General features: G+C 44.3%; 1 protein-coding gene across 4 annotated transcripts in view; it reads left to right on the top strand.

Annotated features, from left to right (window-relative positions):
• The window catches only part of ZMPSTE24 (zinc metallopeptidase STE24), a 40,229-nt gene extending 32,515 nt beyond the window's left edge, over window positions 1-7,714 (top strand). For 3 of the 4 annotated variants that reach the window (XM_042951684.1, XM_042951681.1, XM_042951683.1), the window contains exons 9-10: window positions 2,171-2,314; window positions 5,972-6,302. In XM_042951684.1, the coding sequence (XP_042807618.1) occupies window positions 2,171-2,314; window positions 5,972-6,196 (369 nt within the window). In that variant the 3' untranslated portion in view covers window positions 6,197-6,302. Of the gene's footprint in view, window positions 1-2,170; window positions 2,315-5,971; window positions 6,303-6,883 lie in introns of those variants that run through there. The other variant, XM_042951682.1, reaches the window with a different exon arrangement.
• Window positions 7,715-12,490: the final 4,776 nt, after the last annotated feature.

A 12,490-nucleotide genomic window follows, 5' to 3' on the forward strand; every position in this document is an offset into this window, starting at 1 on the left:
TGAGTTCCTTGGCTTGAGGCTAGTTGTATGGATACATGGCAGTAGATAAGAAGATAAGTCCAAATCCAAGTTCAGAGTATTCAGTCTGAAGAGGAAAGTCTCAGCCGCCTTCATGGAGAAAGGGGTCCAATGGAATTAGGCTACCCTGAGGTGGTCGGCTGGTCCCTGAGGTGTGGTACCTGATGTGGGTGGGGTTGACTGCCCCTTCTAATAGATTGGGCACTCATCAAAAGCCAGTGGGGGGAATGTCTGGGTTGTTGACCAATGCACTGACTCCATTTCTGGCACCTTGGCCACTTTGTTCAAGAGTCCCTTGACCAAGTCCTAGAGTGTCTAGGGAAAGAGGCTGACTGACATCCACAGAGCAGGTATCTTCTCCACCTTATCGACAGCCTCCTTTACCATGGACTCCTTTGGTGAACATTCACGTTGGGCCAATATATCATCGTACTCTGGGCTAATTTTGGAAGTTTTTCCACATACCTCTTTTCCAGATCTTCTTGTTAGCCATCCTTGAGTTTGTTCCGAGGCCCTGATCATCCAGCCAAACCAATATTTACCCACTGCCAATGATTTTATCCTCAGCTCAGGCCTTCTCTTCTTCCAGACTGAGTGGGCAATGAGGTATACTACTGAAGTTTCCTTCACTGAGAGTATTTCCTTCACCACTGTTTTCCAGGAACAGCCCTGAGTGGTTCTGTAATGCCATAGCAGTTCATTTCAGCTGGTGCCAGCAAATTGTATTAAGTTATTTGTAAAATGGGCTCGGATTTTTCCTCCTCAATCAAATGATTATAGGGAGCTCCCCATGAATAGGGTTGGTTGAGGGATGGCAGAGGGTCAGGAGTTGGCATACTAGGTGTTTGGCCTACCTGCTCTTTTAACTTCTGCCTTCATGACATCCTTCATTCCCGCTCACATATATGCCACTTAGGCGTGATATTGGGGCGCTTCAGGACATTCCAGTTTCCTGGCTAGGTGAGCCAGCATAGCATCCAGTGTAGGAGAGGCAGCTCGGTTTGCAGGGTCCTGCCGTCCCAGTCAGGAATCAGTCTCTAGTAGGGTACAGTAGCAAACCCAGAGTTGTTTTTCAGAAGGACAGTAGTTACTTGACAAAAATGATATGCATAGCTCATAATTCTAGGATCTTCATAATTCTAGGAGCTTGTTATGTGGATCCACGGGGTTACAAGGGCTGAATGGCAAGCTGCTTGCACTTCATCCTGGGGCTGGCGAACCTTATGCTGAGCCCCACTCTAGGCTGGTAGTGTTTGAGTTCTCTGGCAAATGATTTGGAGCAACACCCTCAAATATGGTACCTATGGTCTCCCAAGATCCTGACCTGCCAAGGGAAAGAATGGTATTTGTTCTCTACCTTACTCCAGTACCCCTTTACTCATATTTTGGTACAGACTTTTGACTCTTTTTCTCTCATTTATTGTTAAAGATACACCATTTTTCTCTTGGACCTAACTGCTCAGTACAGCTCCAGTGGTCCTAAAAAGTATTCAAGGGAAGCTTGTTTCTTGGAGCTTCCACATCAAAGTCAGGTGGAAGGCCTTGTATCTGATTATGATTTAATGCAAACAAAGCCAGAATCCATTCTAGCCATTTAACTTTTTACAGAAAGAAAATATCTCATTGCTGTTGGCCACTTTATTATCATTATTTTTTTAAATGTTTTTATTTTTTTGAGAGAGAGAGCGAGAGAGAGTGAGAGAGTGAGACTGAGCGCGAGCAGGGGAGGGGCAGGGAGAGAGGGAGACACTGAATCCTAAGCAGGCTCCGGGCTCCAAGCTGTCAGCACAGAGCCTGACATGGGGCTCAAACCATGAACCACAAGATCATGACCTGAGCTGAAGTCAGAAGCCCAACCGACTGAGCCACCCAGGTGCCCCTGCTGTTGGCCACTTCAAACCCTCAGTTATTAGAGCCTCCATTTAAACCTGTCCTTCTAAAAAACTGTACAGCTTATACATTTGGGGAAATTTTATTTTTCTTTCTAGAATAAAACTATAAAATTACCTAAATAACTTGTTTCTCTGATTACACTAACACTATTGTTAAAATCGCACCGTGATGTCTGATTCTAGTTTTTTTTGGTATTTCTGATTCCACAGTGAGATAAATCACCTTAGTAATAACTTAGGTTTTGTATCTTTCTTTCCAGATGAATTCCTTCCTGTGTTTCTTCTTGTTTGCTGTATTAATTGGTCGAAAGGAGCTTTTTTCTGCATTTGGTTTCTATAATAGCCAACCCACTCTAATTGGATTATTGATCATCTTCCAATTTATTTTTTCACCTTACAATGAGGTAATGTATAATCTTTATAATTATCTTACATATGCCCTTGTATTTCAAATCTAGAACCTTTAGGATAGTGAAAAAAGAAATAAACAAAACTGTAGTTTTAACAAGTAGATGAAACAAAACCTTTTAGTCCCTTGATTTACTGGCCAGTAGAAGAAAGTAGCAGAAAAACCCGAGCCCAAATGAACAAATGCTTGCATGCTGTTAATGGGGGAATAGTTGAGGACTAGACTTTGGTGGTGAAAACTTAGATCCTAACGTACCTCAGAGGCATGGTAGGTGGAGATTAACTAGGAGAATGCTAAGTCCTAGATGACATATTCACCAGTGTTTGGCTGAAAATCTTCTGTGTGTGAGGGGACGAAACAATGATAGTTGAGTGCCTGTATGGCTGGATAAGGGAGGCAGTGTGACAGTGTTCCCCTGATCATGTCCTCCGCCCATCCCCTTCAGAATGGCCTTAGGGTCCCACCACAGGCCCTCTAAGTCAGAACTGGGCGGGGTGTTATGGTAAGTGAGGCTTAAGAATCACTGCTCGGATTGCCCAGTAGGGAGACTGCATACAGGTGATATGGCATGGATTAATGAGACTGTATATTAACAAATATGATGGCAGCATGTCATGATATTTGATAAATTAAGCCAGGAAATAATATTGGGGATCTTGAGTGATCTCCATTGACAAAAATTCTCTTTGAGACAGGTTGTAGAGTTAAGATTTTTAGATAAACTAAATGAATCCTATTTCTCCATTAAAAAGGGGGAGGAGGTTTGGAAGAGAAATAGGAATAGATCATATTTGCATAGCATTGTCCGCATAAACTAACAAAGTTTTCCAGAACACTGAGATTTATTACCTTTAAATTCTTTTTTATTTTAACTGAGAATATTTATAAAATGCCTTATGTAGTTTGTTACTGCTTAAAGAGGTTAAAGAAGACTTTTTTTTTTTTTAAGATTTTAAGTAATCTCCACACCCAGTGTGGGGCTTGAACTAACAACTCCGAGATCAAGAGTCCCATGCTCCACTGACTGAGCCAGCCAGGCACCTCTAGAGAACTTCACAGTTCAAGAGTGCCTTAAGGACACTGAGCTATGTATACTGAGTGACTCCCGCTGCTCTGCTTTTGAAGCAGTTGTGCTATTTATTTAACAAATTTTTTTGTTTCTTCCCTCACTGTCAGGCTGATGATCCTGTCAGTGTGACTTTCTTGTATGTCATTATCCCTTTCTAGTTGGTATCCTTAACCTACCCTAGACGAGAAAATCAGATCATCAAACTCATTGGGTCGCGGTTACTAGATTGACTGATTTGAAGGGTCCTATTCTAAGTACAGGCATGCACGGTGTTAGTGGTTATTCTTTGCCGCAGCTAATTTGACTGCTCAGAGATTTTTGTTTTGCTTGTTTGCTCTCTTATATTGAGTGGTTGAGTTCATTTCAAAAACCACCCAAATAAATGTGGGGTATTAGAGTAATTTGAAACGTGATTAATCCACAGAGATATTAGCAACTGTTTAAAAAATCTTGAAGAGCCCACGAGATTTGTTTCAAAAGAACTAGGTATTTAAACAAAAAGACTTATGTTTAATTGTCAGCGTTTAAGAGGGCCTGATAGGATGGGGCGCCTGCCTGGGTGGCTTAGTCGTTAAGCGTCCCACTTTGGCTCAGGTCATGATCTCACAGTTCGTGGGTTCAAGCCCCACATCGGACTCTGTGCTGACAGCTCACAGCCTGGAGCCTGCTTTAGATTCTGTGTCTCCCTCTCTCTCTCTGCCCCTCCCCCTCCCCCACTTGTGCTCTGTCTCTTTCTCTCAAAGATAAATAAACATTAAAAAAAAATTTTTAATAAAATTTAAAAAGAGGGCATGATAAGAAAGAGCTATTTTCCTGGGAAAGATGGGGAAATTGCCCTTAATATTAAGAAAAGTTTGGCAGTGTACAGCAGAGCCAGCAAGTGCAGGTTAGTAAAGAATGCTTTGCTGGGACACTTATAATCAGGAGAAAAATTGATCCATCGATAGCTTGACGAGGACCACTTAATGATTCTGTCCCAAAAAGTCTATTCAAGATTTGGAGAGAAATTTCAGGCAGAATTCAGATATTAGCTTTGAATATGTCTAAGAAGGGATTAGGAACTCCCAGACTTCATTTTGAAACTCTCTATTTGCTAGTAGCAGTGAGAGGTACAAATGAGAGACTTTTTTTAAACTTATGTTTTGTCTTAATGCTGAAGTATTTTAAGGTAAGAACTAGAACTCATGTCATTCAACCTGAAGTACTCCAGTATACAAATAAATTATTTTTCCCTCAGAAATGTGTATTTTCAAATGAAGTTTGTCCCCTTTGTAATGGTCCGTTCAGAGACTGGATATTTATTCTGGCAATGTTGTCATAGCTCAGAACATTTTAGAAAATTCTGTTTTGAGGTTGTAGACTATAGCCTCTTATATGGAATTAGTGAGCAAGAATTTTTTTTTTAAGTTTTTTAAAATGTTTATTTACTTTTGAGAGAGACAGAGAGAGAGAGGATCTGAAGCGGGCTCTGTGCTGACAGCGGGCAGCCCGATGGTGGGGCTCAAACTCGCAAACTGTGAGATCATGACCTGAGCTGAAGTTGGACACTTAGCCGACTGAGCCACCCAGGTGCCCCAAGAATATATATATACATTTTTTAATTTTTGAGAGAGACAGAGAGAGAGAGGAGGAGGGGCAGAGAGAGAAGGAGACACAGAATCTGAAGCAGGCGCCATGCTCTGAGCTGTCAGCACAGAGCTGGATGTGGGGCTCGAACTCACAAACTGTGAGATCATGATGTGAGCTGAAGTTGGACACTTTAACCAACTGAGCCACCCAGGTGCCTCCCAAGAATGAACACACACACACACACACACACACACACACACACACACACACACATTTATTTATTTATTTATTTTAATGTTTATTTATTTTTGTGAGAGACAGAGACAGAATGCAAGTGGGTTGGGGCAGAGAGAGAGGGAGGCACAGAATCCGAAGCAGCCTCCAGGCTCCAAGCTGTCAGCACAGAGCCTGACGTGGGGCTCGAACTCACGAGCCATGAGATCATGACCTGAGCCAAAGTTGGACGCTCAACTGATTGAGCCACCCTGGCGCTCCAAGAATATATTTTAATAGAGAAAGAAAGGGTCTGTATAGAAATCACTGCGACTTAACTCTGACCCCGAGGAAGGTGGTGTGTGTGGGCTATGGAGGTACCAAGAATCTCAGCGCCACAACCTCCTAGCTGTGTGACTTCCACCAAGTTAGTTCACCTCTCTGAACATGACCTTCCTCATCTGTGAAACAACAGTAAGACTAATGACCATGTAGGATTGTTGGGGAATACATAAAGTGCCTACAGCAGTGGCTGGCACCTGGCAGATGCTTAAAAATTAGTATTTTTTTGGTAAGAAGAACATTGATTTGGGTATATATCTGTTTCTGGTCTGTTTGCTTGGGGGAAAAGTCTCAATTTATAACAATTCCCCACCTTCGTTCCCTAAATACTAGTGATCTTCCTTTGGACCTGTTGTTTCTCTTATCCTGAGCTGGACTATGCCCGCACGCCTTGCTCATGCGCCCGCCAGTGGCCGCAGAGGCAGGCAGTGGTCAAACCCCTTCTGTTTACTTTTTCAGGTTCTTTCTTTCTGCCTAACAGTCCTAAGCCGCAGATTTGAGTTTCAAGCCGATGCGTTTGCCAAGAAACTTGGAAAAGCTAAAGACTTATATTCTGCTTTAATCAAACTAAACAAAGATAACTTGGGATTCCCTGTTTCGGACTGGCTGTTTTCAATGTGGCATTATTCTCACCCTCCACTACTGGAGAGGCTTCAAGCTTTGGAAAGTTCAAAACAAGACTGAGGTGCCCAGGGTCTGCGACTGAAGACATTTCCGATTATTTCTGTCCTGGCAGCATGTTCCAGCTCTTGATGTTTTTAAACCTTTTTTTTTTTTTTTTTTTTTTTTTTTAAGAAAAATTATTAAGTACAGAAAAACCCAGATTTAAATACATTTAATATCTCATTTCAAAAATGATTTTAATAATCCATTTCTTAAAACACTGGATGAAATTTTGAGGCTTAATGTTTTTAAAAGCATGGTTTTATCTCTAGCATCTAATTTTACCATCAACTTTTAAAATTATTTGAGAAAATACAGAACTTGTTTTATTTACACACTTATATGGAACCTGCATATAAGGTGTTTGGGGGCCTGTGTTTAAAAGAGGAACACCACCCAGAGTTTTGTCTGTGAGGGAGTGAGACAGTGGTCCCAAATCACTGTGCTCCGACCTGAGTTGAGATTTGTTTTTACTTCCATGTTCTTGTGATCTAACCTGGTGAATCAGTGTTTTACGTAAGGAAGAAAGGTAATAATTGGTACGGCTGATGTGATTTAAATGAAACCAATTAGAAATATGTTCTGTTCTACCAAATGTCTCTGTTCCCTCTCTTGCATCACACCGATCAGGAGCTTCTAAATAGTGCTTTGAAATTAGAAATTATGTTTAGAAGGCTTTAAATCACTGGGTTTTGTTTTTGTTTTTAGGAAAATCTCCGTCTTTATCTTTCTTTCTACCTGGTGGATATGATCTCATTACGGCATAAACTAGTATCTTTCAGAACATTTCAGCTTTTTCCTCATTTATACTCTGACTCAATAAACAGTACATCCTTTCACTTAGCAGCAATCGCCATATTGAAAAGGTTTTGCTATTTTTAAAGTGGCAGAATGTGGAAAGAAGAACAAAAGGACATTTTAAGAGACATAGGGTGAAATACTGATGGTTCTTTTATGGTATTTCAGGAAAAAATATAGTTTTATATCTCTTTCAAGAACAGAAGAGTTTCAGTTTTTATTTTTGTAATTTTTATCGGGAAGTCGTAAGTACTAATCAGGCCTGATTCCATTTTTGAAAATTACAGTTCTTGATGTGCAGCTAATTTTTATTTTCAAAACAAATGTCACGAAAGATTACTTTTCCAGTTTTCAAAGCTGTGTGTTTGACTGCTTCGAATCTCTGTCCATTTTCTGAATGAGAGCTTACTTTGTGCCTGGAGCTCGCACCCTCTGGTAATGTTTCCTTTCTGGGCATTCATCCCAAAGCGAATCAGCTGTGCACCTTTGGTATCTGGCCAGAAAGTCTTTTACTCAGCTGATATTTGGGTACTGCCTTTACATGGAAATATAATAAAAATAAAGCTAGTTTAGTACTGCATTATTTATTTTCCTAAGGCTAAAGAGGAGCAGTCTGATGATTTTATCCAGCACCCTTTATCTGTGAATTCACGCTGTGATAACTGCCTTTCCTTCCTTCTGTGCCTTTGAATACAAATTTCAGTTCTGCACAAGTGAAACATTAAAAATTGCCAATGCGGATTGATGGACTCTGTGCTTAATTTGACAAAATCGTGTGTCATTTGTTACCTAGACGTATGTTTGTTATCCCAGAGGGACCGAGGGCTGGTCGTGACGAGTGGGAAGAAGCGGCCCTACTGCTGAGCGACGCCACTGCCGCCCTGTGCCTTCCTCCTGCTCCCCTCCGGAGGGCCACCGCTTCTTGAGGTTTCCTCAGAAGCTTCCTTCGGAACCACTCCTCCACTTCCATCAGCTCAGGTTGTCTTGGGTCTGTCTGGTCTGCTCCAGCTGCCTCTTTGGGCTCCCTTACCTGTGACAGCAATAGCTAGCTTTTTGATACGTGATTGTTTGACCTAGTCACCTCCAGTTTATGGATGGCAGAGGCATAGGGATGGCTGGCTAGTACTGATGGGTTCCCTGGATTCTGACCTGTCAGGGGCAAGAGTAGAGAGGCCAGCTAAGGAAGGAGGTGGCACTCTGTACCCTAATTCTCCCCCTAATATACAGGGGACAGGATAAAGCAGATTAAGGCCTCGGGTAAAATGGCAGGGCCTCGGCAGTGTTGCTCTCTGAATAAGGTCGAGTCTGCTGAGGTAGAGTATATACTGTCTTTTTAGTTTTTTTATTTTTTAATGTTTATTTCTGAGAGAGTGTGTGAGCGGGAGAGGGGCAGAGAGAGTGAGGGATATACAGAATCTGAAGCAAGCTCCAGGCTCGAGCTTCAGCGCAGAGCCCGATGTGGGGCTCAAACCCACGAGCCGCGACACGAGATCACGACCTGAGCTGAAGTCAGATGCTTAACCAACTGAGCCACTCAGGCTCCCCAAGTATATATTGTCTTTGTATCAAACTTGGCGCTTTGCAGAAGTCTGAGAGCTACTAGTAAATTTTCCCTCTGTTGAGGATGGGAGCAGAATTCCTAGGATTAATTCAATAATGTTAGTTCCAGTGATGGTGCCAGCTTGCCTGTGGCCTTTATGTTCTCCCCATCATCCTTAATCCTGTAGGTAGCATTCCCCTCCCTGAGGAAGCCTTCTTCCATTTGGTCTTCATCAATCCTTTGGATTCTTCTGCACATATGTTTTATGTAGCTTTGACTGTTTTGAGTGTTTTATCATTATTAGCAGAAAGCTTAATGAGTACTACCTGAGGGTTTTTAAGTTCTGTCCTAGGTGCTATACAAAGAAAATTACAAGGAACTTCTATCTCAAAGCGTACATTTCAAGACCACAATGATGTGAGCAAGTAACTTGTGTAGCAGGCTATATATAGTTTGGTGGGAAGGCAGGTACGGCCCGTAGTGGAACGGTACCATCCTGTTCAGACAACACAGATAGGAAAGCTTCTGGGTCTTCTTATCCAGGATGGGTTCCAGGGAGGAGGATTTCCCAGTTTGACCCGAGACAGATAGGAAGATACATATTTTCTAAAAATCTGTGAAACCAGGACTGCCCACACCCAGTAAGCAGGATGAAGCTTGCAGTTGGCAGTTGGAGAGGAGAGGATTGCTAGAGGACCTGAGCAAGTTTTGAAATAGGAGTAGGAATCAGCTGAAGAAGGGTGGGGGTGGTATTCCAGGGAACAGCAGGTATAAAAACAAGAGAACTGGGGCATTTTAGGAACTGCAAGAAGTTAGGAGTGAGAAATGAGCCTGAAGAGGAAGATGGGCCAGGCCCAAGGGGCTTGTGTGCCATAATGAGGCTTATGGATATTATCCCAAATAATACTCATTTAGCTAATATAAAGTTCCTGTTAAAGACTGTATATTGTTGGAGGCTGAGAATACAGCAGTGAAGAGAACAGCAACAACAAAAAAAACTGCCTTCGTAGAGCTTACATTCTAACTGGGGAGACAACGGTATTTGTGGAATGAATGAATATTTGCTGAATGAGTGAAAAGGAGAGATCGACAGGGTTGGAAATGAATTAGCGTTGGAGGTGAAGGCAAGAGTTAAAGATGATGTGGGTTTCAGGCCTGGGCACCTGGTAGATGGTAGAACTAGTCACTGAGGTAGGGTGCGCTGAAGAAGCAGTTTGGGGGAGGGGAATGACTTCAGTTTTGGACAGGTTGAGTTTGAGGTGCTTATCACATAGGGTAGGCGAAGGGGCAGAGGACACATTTCTCCTCATCCACCTGGAGCTAGATCCACTAGCTTTGGTTCAAGGTGACCTCGTGAGCAGCATGACACAGGCCCAGTAACTAAGGCAACTGGCTGTGGGTCCTATCACCAACAGAAGCCTTGTTCTGTGGCTAAGAAACAAGCCCACCATTTATCCTGGGAATATTTCTGCTCCCACCCGATCTTTTAGAGCAGCCTCTGGGCTGCTGCTACACCGTTCCTGTGCACGCTTACCTGGCAGAGGGCCTCCTCAGCTTCTAAGCCCGCCCAGTGCCCCGGTCTCAACACCCCCTTTGGAAAGCGCCAGAGTACCCAGCAGACAACTGGAGACCCTGTTTGTCGGTAAAACACCAGAGCTCTGGCTGAAAGCCCTTGTCACTGTTGATTTTAGCAGCGTGGGTTGGACACTGGCCATCTGGGTTGAAAGATTAGTGACTTACTAAATTACTTGAAACAAAAATCCCATCATCCGGACTCCTGGAGTTCTGCCAGGGGCAGGTTTGAGACCTGAGTCTCCGCAGGCCGCATGGAGGAGAGACTGCTCGGCCTCTGAGAAGGAGCTGGGCTGTCTCGATGCAATACTGGCTTGCTGCAGTTCGGGCTTCCTGAATCCCCCTTTTCCTGACTGCAAACCGGGAGGGGTGGGGGTTGAGTTCCTACTGCCTTTTTGTTGCACTAGACTTTTGTCTCTCAAGGTCCAGTGGTGGCTATTCATTCTTTTTTTTGTTTTTTAAAGTTTATTTGTTTTGCGAGAGACAGCACGAGTGGAGGAGGGGCAGAGAGAAAGGAGACAGGGAATCCCAAGCAGGCTCCCTGCCATCAGCACGGAGCCCGATGTGAGGCTCAAACTCAGGAAATGGTGAGATCGAGATCAGGACCTGAGCTGAAAACAAGAGTCAGACGTTCAACGGACTGAGCCACCCAGGCGTACCTGGAGGTTCATTCTTGATGGGAAGGGAAGAGCCTGGATGCTCTGGGCCATCTGGGAACGTGCCTCAATCACACACAAGCTGAGACCAAGTCCTTCCTGGCTTGATGATTGGTGGTGCCTTCCTTTCAGCATCCTGAACATACTAGTCATTTATTTAACAACTATTTATCGAGTACTTACCATGTGCCAGGAATGTCTCTTGTTTGGTTTTTGGTTTTGTTTTTCAAACTTTTCTCTTTTCAAATGTGTGTGTGTGTGTGTGTGTGTGTGTGTGTGTGTGTGTGTGTGTGAACATTTAAGTTCTATTCTTAGTTTTAATTATACAGGGCAGTGTTATCAGCTGTAGTCACCATGTTACTAGATGCTCACACCCGGCACTGTTTTATGCGCTGGGGAATGGAGCAGCAAATGAGAGACCAAAGTTGCTGCCCTATGGAGCTTATATGATGTTGTTGAATAGCAATAAATGCAAAGGAGAGATAATAAAGGGGTGTCTGGAATATTGGTGGGGGCGGTGAGAAGGTCACTTTGAGTAAAGACTAGAAACAAGGGCACTGGTTGTGATGGTATGTTGGGAAAAAGCAATCTTTTGGGGAAGAGCAGGGGGCACAACACTTGTGTGACACAGCATGTTCAAGGAGCAGCGTGGGGGCTGGCATGACTGGAGTGGAATATACTGGGGTCCCAGCGTCAACATGAGGTCAGAGAGGCTTAGGAGAGTCATATGGATCATAAGAACATGGGTTTTTCCTTAGTGAAATTCACCCTCCAGGCTGGTGCCTAGGAATCAGCCCCCCTTTCAGCCCCTTCAGATGCCTGAGTCCTAAGGAAGGAGGTGGAACACTTGCATAAGATTTGAAATCTTCCAGTGGACCCGGTCTCTGGAAAGTTGCAGAGAGGGACATGGAAAGAGCCCCAGCCGGCGCATGAGGAAACATCCAGGAGGCATACACTGGCTAAGCCCAAGGCTTCAGGCACTAGGACAAGTACAGTGACTTGGCTTAGGGAAGGGGGCACCCCCTCCTACTCCCACTCTCTTCCCCTCACCCACTGAGCCTGTTCCAGCAGCCACAGCAGCAGTGGGGGCTCCTGGGGGAGGGACAGGGGAGCTGGGAAGCTGGGATACAGGATTTGCTAAAGTATTGAGGGCGAGGTCACCCCTGTGGTCCTTGGGGCTACCTCACCTTGTCTCCTTGTCTGTCCTGTTTGTCATTTGGGATAAGGGGGCTGAGATGTCACTGGTTGTGTGTGTGTGTGTGTGTGTGTGTGTGTGTGTGTGCGCGCGCGCGCGCGCGCACACGTGTGTTGAGGCAGGGGAGGGAGGACCAGGGGTGGACTAGTGAGAGGAGTTCTCTGCCCTGCTCTTCAGAGGAAAAGGGTGCCCCAGCTTGTGTGGGGACCTAGTGCCAAGTTTAGGGTGAGGTGTAGGAGGGTCCAGGCTTCAGCAAATGCTTGGACCTCAGGCTGGAGTCCTGTACCTTCAGGAGGGGCTGAGGCCAGTAGAATGCTTCATTTGGGGGAACAAATACCCAAATCAATAATGGAGCACTGGGATCGGTCACTCCCTGAAAATCAAAGGCTCCCATCCTTGCACGGGTCCGAGGTACCCACCATGCCCTTTCCTGCTGCTTGGGGTGGCCTTGCTGGCCTACAAAGCTGTGAGGCTGGGAGTGCCCAGGGGTACTCAGATCAGATCAGATCTGAGCCAGTCTCCCCTAGACGTCCCGAGTGAAAGTGGCATGAGTG

This window comes from Panthera leo, chromosome C1, assembly GCF_018350215.1.
Source record: "Panthera leo isolate Ple1 chromosome C1, P.leo_Ple1_pat1.1, whole genome shotgun sequence".
Lineage (NCBI taxonomy): Eukaryota > Metazoa > Chordata > Mammalia > Carnivora > Felidae > Panthera > Panthera leo.